The sequence below is a fragment of the Symphalangus syndactylus genome, chromosome 1 (assembly GCF_028878055.3).
Source record: "Symphalangus syndactylus isolate Jambi chromosome 1, NHGRI_mSymSyn1-v2.1_pri, whole genome shotgun sequence".
In the NCBI taxonomy this organism is placed as follows: Eukaryota; Metazoa; Chordata; class Mammalia; order Primates; family Hylobatidae; genus Symphalangus; species Symphalangus syndactylus.
Genome location: NC_072423.2, coordinates 24,312,935 through 24,332,239, shown reverse-complemented (window position 1 = coordinate 24,332,239; position 19,305 = coordinate 24,312,935). Strand labels below are relative to the sequence as shown.

At 33.0% G+C, this 19,305-nt stretch overlaps 1 protein-coding gene across 9 annotated transcripts in view; it reads left to right on the top strand.

The window, feature by feature from the left end:
• Positions 1–19,305, top strand: part of RELCH (RAB11 binding and LisH domain, coiled-coil and HEAT repeat containing) — a 126,591-nt gene that overhangs the window by 49,522 nt on the left and 57,764 nt on the right. For 8 of the 9 annotated variants that reach the window (XR_010120864.1, XM_055297290.2, XM_055297280.2 and 5 more), the window contains 3 exons: positions 1,156–1,231; positions 2,258–2,353; positions 14,649–14,761. Coding sequence is in view for 8 of the 9 variants with exons in the window: in XM_055297290.2 (XP_055153265.1) it covers positions 1,156–1,231; positions 2,258–2,353; positions 14,649–14,761 (285 nt within the window). In the remaining variant the exon portion in view is untranslated. Of the gene's footprint in view, positions 1–1,155; positions 1,232–2,257; positions 2,354–2,502; positions 2,527–14,648; positions 14,762–19,305 lie in introns of all 9 variants that reach the window. The other variant, XM_055297271.2, reaches the window with a different exon arrangement.

Here is a 19,305-nt window from a genome sequence, read left to right as displayed (position 1 = left end):
GGTATATGTTGGAAGAACCCAAGTAAGAAATGATGGAGGCCTGTTCTATATTCAGACATTGGTAATGGGAAGGGAAAGAAGTATATGGATCTGCAAGATTATTAGAAGTTAAAAGATTGAATGGATTTGGGGTGAAGATAAAGGGAAGGAAGCCAGGGACGATGGCATTTGCCTCTAATCCCAGCTACTCAGGAGGCTGAGATGGAAGGATCACTTGAGCCCAGGAGTTCTAGACCAGCATGGGCAATACAGCAAGACCCCATCTCGAAAAAAAGGATCAAGCCTGATTTGAGGTTTCTGACTTGGGCATGTGGAAGGATTATGGTCCCCCTCTGAGGGAATATGAGAGGAGCATAAAACAGCAAAAGGCTCAAGCTTTGGTACAGTACTCTATAATCGTAGAAATTACTGAGCGCCATTTTGTGGTGTATACTAAATAAACTTTAGTATTGGTGTTAGCCTTTTCTTTGCAGATTTAACACATAAAGTACAACTCATAGTTATAATTTTATGAATAATACGACATAGAGACTGGTGTTGTTTTAGAAATATAAATGTTTTAACCTCCTTTATTAAACATAAATAGGCTAATATTTTCAACTGCAAACAGAAATTTTCTTTAAAATGTATCATGAATATTGAATGAGCTGTGCCTCCATTTGTCTTTAGACTTATTGTATGTGGTTTTCTAATATTCAGATTTATCATTACCATTATATATATCTGCAAAGCTTTAATTCCTCTCAGCAATATACCAGGTCAACCTTTATCCACTTTACCTTTGTGTTTACCTTTCTGGGACCATAGAGAATTGGGGTTGGAGAAAGTCCTTATTTCAGATTTTCAAATCATTTCTATAGTCATTGATCTACTATACCACTTTAGGTTTGATCCACTAACTATAAATGCCATTTTTTCAGATAACATTAAACTACTGCAAGAACACCAGTTACTGTTGATATTTTTTCTCCTAAGTGACCTGTGTAAGTTTCTCCAGTGAAGTGTTCTTCAAGTCACTGGTGGCTCAGAAATCTGGTTAGCTTTGCGGGGTAGGATTAATGCTGGAATGGAAGTTGTAATACATAACTTAAATTTCTCCTTAAATGTCAGTGGTAATTATTTGATATTGTGTCTTTTTCATACATTTTCTTCTAGGAAATTGTCTCCTGCATTCCATCAAGCACTACTCTCTTTTTGTCGAATGTCAGCAGATAGTCGTTTAGGATACGAGGTAAATTATACCACCTATTTCCACAACTTTTTAAAAACATTCTACTGTTTTTCTTCTTTTTAGTTTCTCTTCTACAGAAGCATCTATGATAAGACTGTATTTCAAATGCAAATCCATTATGTAAAATAATGCTGTAAGATATAGTTCCTAAAATTTTAAACTTTTAAGGAAAGTAGTTGATTATTTCTATTTTTTCTATTAACATTTTATTAACATTAAAGTGACCTTTTATAAACTCTATTTTTAATAGTATGTCTGATGACAGCATCTCTTAGATATAATTCAGAAAACCAACTTGTGTACACTGTTTATATATTAATTGTTTATTTAAATTACTCTATTATTTTCATTTCATTAGGAGTGGTTATGTCCAATCGTTGAGTTTATTGGCTTGCATATTAGTTTTTCTCAACTATTTTGTATTTATTTTTGCAGATTGGTCTTGAGGGGGTATTTTATTATTACCATTTTTTCTTACCTCTGTACTCACTCCTCCTTTTCTAGCTGTTTTGTGTTTCATTTCACTTGACTTCCCATGGGCTTCTGTTCCACAATGTCATTGAGAATATCACAGAGCTAGATAGAGGATGGTTTGGATGCACTCTGGCAATCCTCATTGTAAGACTGGATCACCTTCCTTAGCCTACCCCTTGTATTTCCAAGTTCTTTGTACAGATTATCACTGTAGCTAATGGTTGTAGCTTTGTGAGCATCTCTTCAAGGACAAAAACAAACATTGAGGCTGCCGTACTCCTGTGCTATCCCCCCTACTTGTTCCCAGAAATGAAGCCTATTAGGCCTCTTTGGCTTCACCCTTGATTTTTATGGTATTTTAAATCTGTTTCTAGCCCAAAGAAATATGGATGTTGATTGGAGCACTGTTGCTGTTGTTGTTGTTATCATAAGTTAAAATATTGGAATGTGTGTTTAGAGCAGGGGTATCAGGGCCTAAAGAATGAACTTTTCCATATTATTATGCACAGAAGTTCTCCACTATCATTGTTTATTAATTCTTTGGTTTTCTAGGTGTCTCGTATTGCAGACAGTGAAAAAAGCGTTATGTTAATGCTGGGACGCTGCCTGCCACACATTGTTCCCAATGTGCTATTGGCAAAGAGAGAGGTAAGACACATAAAAGTATTTTCGTCCCAGTAATCCCATCATGTTGTCCATTTTTTGTCATTTCGAAGTTGAGTGTTATATTTTTATTTTGTTAAAGTCTATTACTTGCAATCATGTTCTTACTTTTGTGCATGCATCTCTGCTCCTAGAGAATGGTTTTACACCTCTGTCAGGTGAGTTCAGTAAAACTGCATGATATTCATGTTTTTCCAATTTTGCTTAAAGCATTGTTAGCTTCTGCAGCACTAACTATTACTGTAGGTCCATTTATGTGCCATGAACATTGTCTGGTTTTTACATTACCAGTTAACTAATTATGTGTGCTGTTGGTATGATGTGCTTCATATGTCTACAGAAATGGACACTCTTTGTATTGAAAATTAACAGGGATGAATAATATAACACTAGTCAGGATGAATAATATAACACTAGTCATAAATGTACTTGTAGTTGCCGATTATAAATGTGTTATTATGCTTGTTTGGCAATAAATCACATTTCTCTTATAATAGGATAGTTGTAATACTGACTACAACAACTTTTTAAAGTACCTTTTTTATTTTTCTTGCAGTTAACTGGTTATTGACAGATGCTTTAAGTATCCAAAATACATTTGCAAATATGTTTGAGTCCACATAGCCTATGTTATGATCCATAAACACTATAGGAAGTTATCTTTATGGTTGTATTTATAAATTATTATTAAATATAGTTATATTTAGTCAATAAAAGATTAATGGGAAGTTATTTATAATCTCATTTAAATGACAGTGGATGTTTGCAGGTAATTTAAATTATTTTATTGAATTATTCTGTTTTTGAGATAAAATTTTTAGATCAAAAAAATTTTGTAAAGAATAAATGAAGACTATTTTAGAGTGTATCTTGTAACTTTATATTGTTATCTTCTTAATATTTACCACTGATTTAATCATAATTTCTGGGACCTACAGTATGATAGGTACATAATGCATTGGCAAAACCCATTTAAAGCTTATTTTCAATTATCTATTTAGCACAAGAAATTTGTACTGATCCTCAAGAAAACATGTAGAGCTTTAAAATTTTTATCCCCATAGGTATTTTTAATAAAAACAATTAAAAAGATGGTTTTCCACTGATGGCTTTATTTTTACCTAATTATTTTAAAATAGTCATAAGATATTAATAAGTATGGAAAGTCTTATATGTCTTGAAGGATCAGTGTCCAATTTCAGATTGTTTTGCAGTTCTGCTTGGCAGAATGGTGTTTGAGCTTCTTTTCCTTTTTTAGCTTGTAACATAATCCATGTAATGCATTAATGTTTGCATCCCTTTTACTGTATTTCCTTAATATCATCTTTAGAGTGTTACAGAAACCTAATTATTATGAAATTCAGTTCTAGCTTTTTTATTTTAATTTTTCATATTATCATAAAAGACTACCACTAAAATGATTGTACTGCATGAAATATAAATTTGCATCATCAGTAATCAGATACATTATACATACAGATTATATACATATATGCACACATATAACTAATTTGTGGTATGATGTTTACTTTTCTGGCTGATTTTAAATTTTTTATAATTAAAAGTATATATTTCATGAAAAACTGATCATCTATCTTTGTTCATTTAATTATTTGTATGTTTTATCAGAAAAGTTGCCATTTATAATAAAATGAAATTGTATTTCCTCAAAATTAAATTGGTAAATAATGAAATATGTCTTAGAGTGATTTAAAATCAATCCCTGGGTATAAAATAACAAAACGTTTTTTCATTACATCTCTTGATATTGAATTACTTTTTAATATTTCACCCCTGTTTCTTATTATAAATCTATATATATCTCTCTCTATGGAGAGACAGAGGGGGTTGTTGGTTTTTTGTTTTGTTTTGTTTTTTGGGTTTTTTTTTATTTGAGGCAGGTTCTCGCACTGTCACTCAGGCTGGAGTACAGTGGCACAGTCATGGCTCGCTACAGCCTCAAACTCCAGGGCTTAAGCATTAAATCTACATTTTTATAAAACTCCTGTGATTGAAGGATTAATATTTTGACTTCTTATTTCTCAAGTTTGATATATATTCTCTTGTCAGCAAAAGCCTTTTTATTGGTATTTAAATAAAATTTAAATGTTCTTTAGTAAACTGAACTGAGTAATATCTTAGCTGATTAAATAAAGCATTAGAAACAGGGTTTAATGTTTTGATTAATATGTTTACATGGTGTAATTTTTTTAATGTAAAAAAATGTACAATGAAAATTCCTTTATTCCTGTCCTTGAGCTTCTGTCCCACATGCAGTCAGTTTCGCTAGCTTCTAGGGTATTCTTTCAAGTCCTTTGACCATTTTTAAATTTGATTGTTTATCTTCATGTTTTTAAGTTGTAAGAGTTTTTTTACATATTCTGGGTAGTAAACCCTTATCATATATATGATTTGCAAATATTTTCTTTCATCCTGTAGGTTTTCTTTTACACTCTTGATCATATCCTTTGATGGGCAAATGTTTTCCATTTTTATGAAATCTGATTTATCTATTTTTTTGTTGTGTTGTTTGTGCTTTATCAATTTTAAGAAACCATTGCCAAGTCAATGTTATAGAAGATATATATATATATGTATATGAATATATATAAGAGCTAAAGCTATAAAACAATTAGAAGAAAACATTTTTTATATATATTTAGGTCAATGATTCATTTTGAGTTAATATTTATATATGAAGTAAAACAGGGTCTAACTTTATTCTTTTGATATGGCTATCCAGTTATCCAGAAACATTTGTTCAAGATAAAAAATTTCCTCTTTTGAATAGTCGTGCTACTTTTGTCAAAAATCAGTTGGGCCTAGATTCTTCGGGTTTATTTCTGGACTTTCAGTTCTATTCCATTGGTCTGTACGTCTAGCCGTATGCCACTACCACACTGTTTTGATAACTTGTTTGTAGTAAGTTTTGAAATTGGGACATATGAGTCCTCTAACTGCACTTCACTATTGTCTATTCAGGGTCCCTTGCAGTTCCATATGAATTTGATGCTCAGCTTTTCACTTCTGCAAAACAGGTCATTGAAATTTTTATAGAGATTACATTAAATCTGCAGATCTCTTTGGGAGTATTGTTATCCTAACAACATTAAGTTTTCCAGTTCATGGACATGGAATGTCTTTTTGTTTTAGATCTTTAATTTCTTTCAGTGATATTTTGTAGTTTTTAGTGTACAATTCTTTCACTTCTTTGGCTAAATTTATTCCTAGGTATTTTGTTCTCTTGGATGGTATTGTAAATGGAATTGTTCTTTTAATTTTCTTTTCAAGAAAGGAAAGGTTTATCCTGGTTTATCAAAATAGCACTGGTCATTGTGTGTTGATCTTAAATCTTGCAACTTTGCTGCATTTGCTTATTAACTCTAATCGTTTTTTATGGGTTCTATGAGATTTTCTACATATATAGAATCGTGTCATCTGCACGTAAAGAGATAGTTTTGCTTCTTTACAATTTAGATGGCTTTTATTTTTTCCTCTTGCTTAATTGCTCTGGCTAGGACTTCCAGTACAATTTGGATGGTATTGTTTTGAGAAAGCAATATCCTTGCCTTGTTTCTGATCTTACAGGAAAGCTTCAATCTTTCACCATTGACTATGATGTTTGCTATAGAATTTTTATAAATGCCCTTTGTCATATTAAGGAAGTTTCCTTTTATCCCTAGTTTGCTAAATGTTCTTATCATAAAATGGCATTGAATTTGCCACATGCTTTTTCTGCATCTATTGAGATGATAATGTGATTTTTCCCCCTTCGTTCTACTGTGATATGCCTGCACTATTAATACATTGCCTGATTTTATGTTAAACCACCCTTGCATTCATGAGATACATCCCATTTGGCCTTGGTTTATAAACCTTCTAATGTGCTTTTGGATCTGTCGTTAGTATTTTGTTGAGTATTTTTGTGTCTATATTCATAAGGGATAGTGTTGTGTGGTTTTCTTATCTTGTGTTTTGGTATTTGGTATTGGTTTTGGTATTGGGCTAAGGCTGGCTTGATAGGGTATAGGAACTCTTTAGTCTGTTTCCTTGTTATAAGTCTGTTGGGATTTTCTACTTACCGAATCAGTTTGGTGATTTCTGTGATTCTAGGAATTAGTTCATTTCATCTTGATTATCTGATTTGTTGATGAACAGTTATTCATAGTATTAACTTATATATCTTTTAATTTCTGTAACGTCGGTGCTAACATCCTTGCTTTCATTTCTGATCCTAGTTATTTGCATCTTCTCTCTTTTTCAGTCAGTCTAGCTAAACGTTTGTCAATTTTGTTTCTCTTTTCAAGAACCAACTTTTGATTTTGTTAATTCTCTTTACTGTTTTTCTAGTCTATGTTTCATTTATCTCTGCTCTAATCTTTATTATTTCTTTCCTTCTGCTGGCCTTGGGTTTAGTTTGATCTTTCTGTAGTTCCATAAGATATTGAATGACTGACTTGAGATCTTTTTTAATGTAGGTATTTATAGCTATAAATTTCCCTCTGAGTACTGCTTTTGCTGTATCTCATTTGTTTTGGTATGTCGTTTTCATTTTCATTCATCTCAATGTTTTCTCATTAATTCATGACTTCTTCCTTGACCTATTGCTTATTTAAGAGCATGTTGTTTAATAGCCACAAATTTGTGAATGTTCCATTTTTCTTGTGCTACTGATTCTTAATTTCATTCTGTTGTAGTCAGACAAATACTTTATGTGATTTTGATCTTTTAAATTTACTAAGAATTACCTATGCTTAACTTATGGTCTGTCCTGGAGAACGTTCTGTGTGCATTTGAGAAGAATATATATTCTGCTGATTGAGTGTTCTATATAATTTTATTAGATTTAGTTGTTTTATAAAGTTCGGGTTCTCTATTTCCTTACTGATCTTCTGTCTAGAATTTCTGTGTAGTATGAAAGTAGAGTATTGAAGACTCCAACTATTATTGTAGAACTGTCTTATATTCTTTCGGAGATACTTTGTGCATGTATAAATTCAAATATGTGATCTTTTCCCCATGATTTAAACAAATGATACTGTATTCTATGCACTAGTCTCTACTTTGCTGTTTTTATACTTAACATTAGATTTTACTTTTTATTTCATGATATAAAGAACTTTCTATTAGTGTTTTCAAACTTTGACTACACCTTCAGTAAAAAAGATGCTTTACATCATGTGCCAGTATGTACCCACATATATAAAATTAAAAGTTTTACAAAACATAAAGTAAAGACAAGCAATACCAAACATGATTTTATAAATATTTTGGAAAAGTAAAGAAAAAAATCCTTAAATAAGCAATTAAAAAAGAAAAACATGCTGTTCATGACCCATTCAACTGATTTTGTGACCCACTGTTTTAAAGATAGTAGGATAAAGGTTTAATCAAAGCTGTCTAATAAATTAAACTTTTTTAAATAGAAAGCACGATGAATATAGATATTAGCATTATTTGTTTTTCTTTAAAACAAGAAAAAGAAAAAAGTAACAACTTTACTCAATCTTCAGGTTACAATTATAATATTTTTTAATTCAGTGCATCTTATTTTAAATCTAAGATGCAATTGGTTGTAACAGTTATGTTTCTTTAAGAAAGAAAAAGAATCCCAGTTGAATTATGGCGTGCTATCTATCGTAAGATACAACCATATTTCAAAGATACTAAAAAGTTTTACAGAAATATATACCTCTTAGGATCTTTGAAATAATGGTAGTCTCTTTTTACTAACTTATATTTTAAAGTCAAATATTTATCTCTGCTATAATCTTTATTATTTCCTTCCTTCTGCTGGCCTTGGGTTTAGTTGATCTTTCTGTAGTTCCTTGCCTGTTCATTTTGGGGGAGAAAAATAAAAGATGGACTCATTTTTTATATGTGGCTTACGTAGTAGTTCATTTTAATGGATTGGTTCAGGAAACTTGAATCTTTTGAGCCAAATTATAGAATAAATATATTTGTCATTTGATAAATGTATATAGTAAATAAGCTAAAGTAGTTGGTTTTTCACAATTTCTGCTTTAACCGCATTTGAAGAGGAAATTCTATAATTAAAAAATCCAATTTTATAAAAGATTACTTCAAGTAGCATTTTTGGTAATCATACATCAAAATGTAACTTTCAGTTTCATTCTGTGCCAAGGAAATATATTCTATCAGCTAGCTAAGTTGGAAAATCAAAGGAGAAATCTGGGGCTGAGATGGGAGTGGAAATGAGGAGAGACTTAATGGAGACTAGCTTTCCTTTTGGGATATTGGAAGTCTTCTAAAATTATATTGTAATGATGGTTGTACAACTCTGAATATGCTAAAAACCACTGAATATACACTTGAAATGGATGGACTTTATGAAAGATGAAACATATCTCAATAAAACCGTCATTAAAAACGCAAAGGAGAAAACCACTTATCTCAGTAAAGCTGTAACAAACAAGGCAAAGGAAAGAACCAATTCTCTAAAAGTTTTTAAAGTAGTTGGTACCTCTACAGACCTCCCTTCTTATGAGAAACTAGACTTTGATCTTTTACATTGCCACTCATGTTTCCTTCATAGAAAACTTACAAGTAATGATCGCCTCAGAGGATCATAACTCTATGAGAGTTATACAGTAGTATAGTGGATAAGTGTAATAAAGTAGATAGGAAGTTTTGACTCCCTTCTTTACACCTATGTGATGTTGGCGTGTGTGCATATTTAATTTTGTGAGTAAATCACATTTCTTTGGCAATAATGAGACTTGAGGTAAGGTTATTTAGGTACTTTAGGTTTCCTAAAGATTGAACCCTGGAAATTATAGATATTTAATATTAATAATTCTAAGAATAGATATTTTTAGCAGCCCTTGAATTGTAAAACTTTTACAGAGGTGAGTAATCTTGTTTTTTTTTTTGTCTTATGTGAGTCTTTGTAATGTCTGTCTTTATTGGGTTTCCTTTTTATATGAACAGTAACATGCTGAAAAGTTTCAACTGAAAAGTTAAATCAGAGGTGTACACTATCTACAGACCAACAAAGGCTCACAGATAGGTTTGTTTGGCCTACTCAGTAATGTTAAAAATGATGTGCTAGTTATCAAACTTTTAAAAACTGATATTTAACCTAAAAATACAAAATTTTGGCTTTTTTTGAAAACTCCTAGTCTGGAGTTTTCCTCCAGTCTAAGAGCACTAGACTTATATTTCCAAATGATTTTTTCAATTGGAGCACAGTTACTGTCCCCTGTAGGTGGGACATGAGACCTCTAGTTAGCCACAGTTGCTACCATACTTTTTTGCCCCTAGTCACTAAAGCCCCGTGTTAGTGCTGTTTATCATCATGTTTGCATTATCGTTTTCCTTATACCCTTTATTTTACGTGTTTACGTTACCTTCTTGACCCTCCTTGTCTTGTACTGATAAGCCTTTTGTTTGGGTTCCTCCATACCTTCTGTGCTATGTATTAAATTTTATACACTTGTATCTTGGCTTATCAGTACCCTAATTTTCACATTATATCCAAATGTAATATATATTTGGATATAATGTAATGTGACAATTAGGGTACTGACAAGCCAAGATACAAGTGTATCTTGTATCTTGACACTAATAAGTAAAATAATGTCACATTGTATTTGGATATAATCCAAATAAAATAATAAGTAAATATGATATCACGTTATATTTGTATATAATCTTGACAATTAGAATACTGATAAGCCAAGGATATCTTAGCTGCTTTGGAACATATGTTTTTATATTGCTTGTTGTCTTTCCTTCCTTCTTCAGTCGTTTCTACTCCATCCCCAATTGTTTTCAGCATATGTTCTTTCCTTTGGATTGTGCAAAAGAATTACCTTGATTTATTTAAATATGGATATTAAATATTGAAATTTAAATTTCAAAAGATTACCATTGACTCAAAGAAAATCATTTTCTTTTTTTTTTTTTTTTTTGGTGACAGGGTCTCACTCTGTCACCCAGGCTGGAGTCCAGTGGCACAATCACAGCTCACTGCAGCCTTGACCTTCTGACCTCAATAGATCCTCCTACCTCAGCCTCCCAAGCAACTGCAACTACAGGTGCACACCACCACACTCAGCTAATTTTTGTATTTTTGGTAGAGATGGGGTTTCACCATCTTGCCCAGGCTGGTTTCGAATGCTAATCCTCTTCTATTAATGAATTCTAAAAGTCCTAGAAATTCTGCAGTAGGATTACTATACTGATTTTCTCTTTAATGATCATAGACACTCTGTTAAATATTTCACTTCAATACACATTACTGAGTACTCTCTAGGTTGCCAAATCATGTTTTAAAATATTAAAGATTCCTATTGCTTAAAATATGGCTATATTACCTGGGCACAGTGGCACATAGTTCCAGCTACTCAGGAGGCTGAGGCAGGAGGATCTTGTGGAGTTCTAAATAAGGAGGGGGAGTTGGGCTGGTGAGACTGAGGGAAAGCAAAAACAGGAAGTGGATAAGCTCTAAGTCTGCCTTTCTTTATGGTCCAGGACCCATAGCCCTCCTGTGCAAATAACTCACAATCTTCCTGCACAAAGCTATCACCAGACACCTCAGCTAGTAGAAAAATGCAAATTAGCTCACTGCAACCTTAGCTTTATCAGTACTGCACAAAGCCCTCTTCAGCACACAGCATGAGCACCAGCAACTCTTTGTCTCCTTGCAGTTAGCTCCTCTCTTGCTGACCTGCCCTTTGCTTTCTTGCAATATATTTTCCTACTTTGTCTAATATATCTGCCTTTCTTTACCCACAACTGTCTTGGCAAATTATTTTTACCACTCAGAGCAACACCAGCCCCAGATAGTCACTGCCCGCAACAGATCTCTTGAGCCCAGGAGTTTAGGACAGTAGTGTGCTATGATCACACCTGTAAATAGCCAATTGCCTTCAAGCCTGGGCAATATAACAAGACCCAGTCTCTTAATAAAAAGAAAGAAATACGAACACATAAGTTTTATTATGTGAAGCAAAAAAAATTATCTTTTGGATCTAATATTACCCAGGCCATAGTTATTTTCTTACCATGGTTATTATTTTAATATTACATGAGATGTTAAATCTAATATGCCTAAGGATTTTTTATTGCTCTATTATTCTCATTTACATTTAGTCTTTCAAAGATGTTTTTAGAACACCTTGTCTTCTGATGGAAATTTAATCACCATTTTTTAAATGCTGTATTCAGAATTATAAGGAAAGTTTTAAGACTATACTTTTTCAGTGTGAGAGGTGATGCCAAAGGGAGAATATTGATTCAAGTCTATTAACTTATGAATAGTCTGAAAATGGTAAATACAGACTTAGTAAATTCTAGTGTGGATTTATTAGTGTTTCAGAGGCTTGAAAGATGAATTCACAATAAATGTGAATAAATAACACAACAGACATATACTTATAGAATCTATTATTTTATTTTAATAGCAATACAAATAGAAGTTGTAAATAAATGGATAATTGAGAAATTAGGATATTTGGGGACAGTCTCAATCTAGCAGTTATCCTAATCGTGTTCCTTGCTGGCTCTGTCAGAAACAGACCACTCTTTCTGCCTTTTTCTTCCTCACTTACTGGACCTCTTCTCAGCTCTGTGTTGCTGTAAGAGGAAGAAGCCATCTGGCATCCTTTACACTCTGAGTTGTAACTGCCATAGCCATAATATGCCAAGGTGGACCATTCTCCTTGGCATGGAATAGCAACCAAAAATTATTGGCCGTGTTGTAATTTGCCAGCAAGAAATAAAAGCTGATGGCAATATCAATTATAACTGTGATTAAGAAAAGTGAAAAATATTTTTTTCAAAGTCCTAAAGTCACAGAAATTTAGGGTTCAAGGAGACAAGGACTCACAAATACTTTCCTTCTAATATGTCAGTTTGAATTGATTCATAACAACTGCTGTGTTGAAAAGGCTTTTTTAGGCCATCTTTGCTTTCAGAAGGAAAAATTAGCAGCAATAGATAAATTGCAGAATGTTTGTGTTTTCCATTTGTGCATTAATCTTAATTCCTACATGTTTCACTTGAAGAAACTGAAAGAGAAATTTGTGCTTTTCTTTAGTTTCCTGGTACTAAGTGGTAAACTAAGGTAAGAACTCTTTCAGCTCCCGGGCCAGAGTTCTCAGTTTGGCACATCTGTAGCCATATTTCAGTTAAAATATTGTCCATATTAATGTATGACATAAACTTCCTCCTTGATTAAGGATCACTAAGCCTCATGATAAAAAAGAAAAATAAAATAAAATATAAGGCATAAAGGATAAAGAGCAACACAGTTGTTTTTGTATGCTTGTTTTTGAGATGAAGAAGTTAAAGATTATACTCTACATTTTAAGTGTGTGTGTGTGTGCATGTTAGCAATTATAGCAGCTGTCTTACCTTCATTTCATAACTTTAAACAGTAATAGGCTAGGAAGAGAATGGAAAAAAATAGTATGAGAAGTATACATGTAGAGATGATGGGAAAGTAGGAAGAGGGATTAGGAGGAAACAAGATCTGACATGAAGACAAAGTACAAATAAAATTTTTAGGGCCTTTCTTGGTTTTCAGGCATTAGAATAGCTTCTCACTTTTTTAATGCTTCCATTAAAAAATTAGAACCTTAAGGTTCTACTCTCAGTAGTATACCCTGATGATGCAATGTCTTGGTCCTCTCATTAGTATCATTGCCTCTAAGCAGCCCATATGGAATCAACTAAGGATTAGGACAGTCCTTGCTATTAATGATCTCCTACCCTAATATTGTTAAATTTCCAGCCAGACAGAATATTTACTATTTTGTAAAAGGTTGTTTATTTTATTCTACAGAATCAGGACTAATCCATCAAGCATTATATTAAGCCTCTAGGGAAAACATATAGGATCTACACATATGCTGTGTCTCTCATTCCCAGTGCAAAATTATTTATCCTAATCATTTTTTATTCCTTTTCAATTATTCACTAAGGTAAAACCTACAGAGATGCCCAAACAGGAAGACTGAAAATGGCAGAATAAATGCTTCACATTCTTTTTTTCTCAGATATATTCTTAGCTCCTCTTACCTATATCTTTGTACCTTCAAATTTAAGATTTACAATATATAAAGACTTTAGAAATAATGGAGAGAGACTTCTAGTCATACATTTAAGCTTCAGTTTCAACTCTTCGAAAAATCATCTCTTTCTTAGGAAGCATCTGCAAAGTGTGAAAATACTTCAACAGTGTAGACTTTTTATCACGCTTTTCTTTAGGTTACATTATTATTTTTGTTAGGTTATATTATTATAGACAATAATAATCATGCATTATTACATAGTGATCAATTTCTATTTTAAATCTCTTAACAGTTTTGGGTGAGTATCAAGGCAGATGGGAAAGAAATGGGTGTAGTCATTCTTCCCTTCTTAATTACATCATAGTGATTTCTTTACCATATTTATAAAATATTGTTTATATAACTTAGAGGATTTCTCGCAAAACTATTTTATTACTTTTGGACCATTATTTTTCTTAGATTGAAAATCTACTCAAATGAAAAACATTAATGTATTTTGAATGTACTTTAGTGTTAAGAATTTCATCTTAAGTAAAATGTAAAACAACATAATTAATTTCAAGTGTTTCTTAGAAATAAACTTTTAGCCCTTACTTTCCTACAAAATGCTGAATTTACCTCTGCATATTGAATGTGAAGAAAACAAAATATTGTTAAAAATTTATATTTCAACATCAAATATTTCTACTGTTACTCTGTAGTGGTACTGAGAGGATTCAACATCTATGAAAATGGTCGTTTTAGTTAGGCACTGGGTCAAGTGCTAAGGGCACAAAATTATTAGATCTAATCATAGGGACATTATATTGTCCTTATAGAAGTGGGAAAAGTGGTCTTTATTTTTTATTATCTTTTTAAGTTTTAGATTATAGTGGACTTCTGCAACTTTTGTTTAAAAACACTTTCAGAATTAAAATTACGGTGTCAGCATGTCACATGGTGGAATGTTATTTAGTGTAAAAGCTAGTGGGCCCTTGGGAAGTACTGGATTAAAAACCAAGGCTAGTTGAATCTTAAGCCACTTTTGTTACATTGTGATTTACATTTCCTCCACAACCAACGCATAAACGTTTTAGTGTAAACATCTCTTGAATTACCAACCTTACAAAATTAAAATTTACCCTTTTGTTTATTGAGGTTTATTTCACTGTAAATGTCCATTTAAGAATATTCTGGAGAAAAAAAAAGAATATTCTGCAATGTGTTTTTATTTGAATTTTTCCACCCTCGTATTTCTTTAGGAGTTGATCCCCCTCATATTGTGTACAGCATGTCTACATCCTGAGCCTAAAGAGCGAGATCAGCTTCTCCACATACTTTTCAATTTGATCAAGAGGCCAGATGATGAGCAAAGGTGGGTATGATTACATATTTGAAAAAGAAATACAATGTGACTTTCTGATTTTACTAATTAGGCATAAAGATTACCATTTTAATCTAAAATGCCTTCTTTCCTTCCAGTATCTATTTTAGCAGCACCAGATCATTCCACCATCATGGATTCACTCCTTCATGGTTTCAAAACCTATGAAAATGCATTTCAAACTATAATGTCATCATCAGGTTCCCTTTCCTCCTCACCGTCTCTTTTTAAAGAGACCTGGAATTTACTGCAGCAAAGAAATAGATAATAGGGAAATCACTCTAAGAAATTTAGCTTATGCATAATAAATAAAACCTAAAACAAAAAATAGCTTTCTAAAATATGTATAAATCCTACTAAGATCAGATTACTTATCACCTGCTATAATTACTGACAAGTCTCATTGTTTAAATCTTTGAAAAGGAATTCTGTACCTTCTCAAAATGTTACGTTTCGGCCAGGCGCCATGGCTCATGCCTGTAATCCCAGGACTTTGGGAGGCCGAGGCAGGCGGATTATCTGAGGTCAGGAATTCGTGACCAGCCTGGCCAACATGGTGAAACCCTATCTCTTCTAAAAATACAAAAAAATTAGCCAGGCGTGGTGGTGGGCACCTGTAATCCCAGCTACTCAGGAGGCTGAGGCAGGAGAATCGCTTGAACCCAAGAGGCAGAGGTTGCAAATGAGCCGAGAACATGCCATTGCACTCCAGCCTGGGAGACAAGAGTGAAACTCCATCTCAAAAAAAAAAAAAAAAAGTTAAATTTCTCAAGGTTGCTACACAGATACAGGTACTGAAGGCCATTATCTAAATTATCTTGTATTTTTGAGGGACTAATTCAATTTCTTGTAAAAATGTAAATGTTCTCTGAAAATTTCAAGATAGTTACTTTTGTCTGAAAAAAATCTGCCATTAATACACTTTTCTGCTTTCTGGTAGAGAAGCATCTACTAGTAATTGATGATTAGATTATGCCCAAACCCTCTAGTGGAAGGGGGAGGGAGTGAATGTATTCTAGCCAAATCATATGTTGGCTAGAAAACAGCTCTTCTCCTCTGCTCTCCAAGTGCAACAAGTTCCAGGTAGGTAGCATAGCAGCAAATTGTACATACCTGGTGACCCCCTCAGGCATTCTAATGTTCTCCAAATAGAAACCTAACTAACCTTCGGTAAAGCAGATTTTTTAGAAAAACCTAACTTCATCTGCCTACATATGTTCTCAGTGATATTTTTTATGAATCCTAAGACTTATAAAAGCTCAAAATGCAGATTTTGCATGAAACCATATATCTTAAAACACTGAGGTGCAGTTTTTATACACAAAACCTTCTATCTTTTTAAGAATTCTGTTCGTATGGCTTATTGCCTAATAATGAGTTTTGATATTCATGTAATCTCGATAAATGTCTTTTTTTAGAAATATGTGTATATATATTCTATTCTGTTAGATTCTGAGCTACTTCTTAATGTTTACCTTACAATGAGATTCTCCCAACTGAAAGCAAGTGGAGTTTATTTTTTTTCAATCTTGATTGTTGAGAGAGAGAACTTCTGGTTTAAGGTAGTGATAGGTTGACATTTCTTGATATTTCCTTCCCAAATTGGAATTTGCTATGAAGACATTTAAAAAGTATAAAAAACTAAGATGTAAACACTAAACATTTGTGAAAAACATGGTTAACAGTCAGCCGTTTGAAGGGCCTGAGAAAATTTTCTGTTACTCTAATATCATTTAATGAAGCTGGGTTAGGAAGACCCTTGTAGTTTTCACTTTGAGAAAAGTATGTTTCAGTTGGCTAACAAGTAAGCAGAATGCACTAAGTCAGACAGCCATTATTTTTATCTAAAGCAGTCAGTTATTTCTGTCCTCATTCAGTCTGCTGTCAGTGTTTCTCTTTCTTCAACCATTCAGAGATTATTATTCCCAGTAAACAAGAAATAGAGGGAGATGGGCAAATGATATCTTTTATCCTTGAATATGTGGTTTTACCACAAACAAAGCCAGATAAAGACCAGAAATAGCCCTTGAAGTACACAGTAAGGGTTAGTTTTTTTATATACGATATTTGGCTGAATTAAACTCCAGCCTACTTCAAATCCTTTATAGCATAAATTATCATCATTGTCAAGAGAACTGGGCATTGAGAAAAGGAGAAAAGCACACCTGGATTCAGCAGAACGACATTAAATTATTATCTCTTTAATATATCTGAGATGTCTCCAGGAGTGAAGCTATTAACTGTGGCTCATCCCTTTCTCTCAAAATGAACTGGAGCTGAATCAATTTCTTCTTATTAAAGATTAGTCTATAGAAACCAAAATCCACATGAGCCCCATAAAAATTACACTTTACAGTGAAAATAACAGTTACTGTAAATTCAGAATAAAGGCATATCTTAGAAAATGATGTATTACAAGAACCAGAGAAACATTTTGAAACATCATTTAGTGGCCTAAAAAAGAGGCAAGAATTCCTGGCTATTATAAACAGGAGAAGGGAGCCAAAATAAATGTAGGCTTAGAGGAAAAAGATTGTCTGGAATAAGGAGAGCTAGCAGAATGAAAAAAAATTAAAATATGCAGTGTTTTCAAATTTATGTTGAAGACAAAGTAATAGATTTGAGACTATTGAAAATTGAATCCATGTTTACTATAAGCGATATTTTTTCTTTTTTTTTTTTTTTTTTTTCTGAGACAGGGTCTCACTCTGTCTCCCAGGCTGGAGTGCAGAGGCACAATCATGGCTCACTGCAACCTCGACCTTCCCAGGCTCAGGTGATTCTCCCACCTCCCAAGTAGCCAAGTAGCTGGGACCACAGGCATGCATTAGCATGCCCGGCTAATGGTTGTATTTTTTGTAGAGACAGGGTTTCGCCTTGTTGCCCAGGCTGGTCTTGAACTCCTGGACTCAAGTGATCTGCCTGCCTGGACTTTGCAAGGTGCTGGGATTACAAGCATGAGCCACTGTGCCCAGCTGATAAATTTCAAATATCAATAAAGCATGGTATTCACTGGCCATTTGCAGGATTGAAGGATTGTTTGCCCAAACTTTCGTGGTTTCAATAATTTCCAGAAACTCTTCAACCATAGCTCATAATACATCCTGATGGACAAAATGTAAATGTATATGTTCCTGCAATATCAGGCCCTGACTTTTCTGTAAAATATTTTGGAAAGCTGCCATTACCTCTGTGCATGGTATGAATAGTGTTAATCAACAGATTGACAGCCTTTAAAGCATTTTGGCATTAATTACTGCTTCACTCAATGTAAGTTCACAAAAATGCATGTATAAAGCTCCTGTATATACATGTTTATAAAAATGCATGTATAAAGTTTCCTCCATGAACTTTGCTGCAACCCTTTAAACTTTTTCCTTATAAAGGCATTGTGATGAACTTAGCAACACATTTTATTCCAGTCATTTTGTTTTAAAATGAGCAAGTTTGTTAATAATCCTCAGAAAGTTGGCTCCAGTAAACTCCCTCAACAGTTAAATCCCAGTTTCTCTTTAATTATAAAAGTCTTTGAAGTTTGAAGTTATGTATAAATTAATAGAGGAAACGTTACCTAAATTTTTATAATAAGCAGAGGGAACACTGGCCCCACCCACAATGTTCTGCAATATTTTCATTCTTACTATTCCAATTACTCATTTGTTTTAGTTATCTTTGGACTTCTAATTCACATACTGCTTTGCCTTTATATGCCATGCTTGGTTTCTCCTAAACATTCCCCTTTTTCCCACAGATGAACTAGATACATTATGACCTTTTAATGGTTATGCTTTATTAAAAAATGTTTATGCTTTATAAAAAAATAAAATATTTAATATATGAATTTGTGCATCACTGGGTTATCAGTAAACCATTGCTGTGTGGCTAAAGGGATACGGTGTGTTATTTTGGCTAGTCCTGAGTCTAATACCCACAAATAAAGATGCCTGAGTTGAGCATCTACTCAGAGTGATAAGGAGGGCCACAGATCAGGGTGACACATGAGAAGAAAGCTGAATGGGTTTTGATCAAGCAACGATGATAGCTATCTACCTCAAATCATAAAACATTTAAATATTAAGTGAAGCTGTACAAGTATGGACTTGAACAAAGCATCCTGGATGGGTGGATAGATGGATTAAGCACCAGTTGGATAAAATAAAGCAGTTGAATGTTTTTCTGTGTTATAATTTTTGTCTTAATGAAAAAATGATTTTTGCTTATACTTTGCAAAATAATAGAATTGTACTTAATGGTTTTGTAGCTTTATGTAATTTCAGTACTTGCTTTTCTGACTGATATAATTTTGCCTCTTCTGAGAATGTTGGAAAATCATAAATAAGAATGAACTATGAAAGATAGCAAGCTTATATTTTAAAATACGAAGAACCCCTCAACTAGGAGAATACAAACACTTCTATAGACTTTGAAATTGTATTACTGAAACTTCTTTTCTGCGATTATCAAAATATACCTGACCAGGTAGAGAAACTTGCTCATTTCAGTATCCAGCTAAGGTTAATTTATACCAGCAGCCC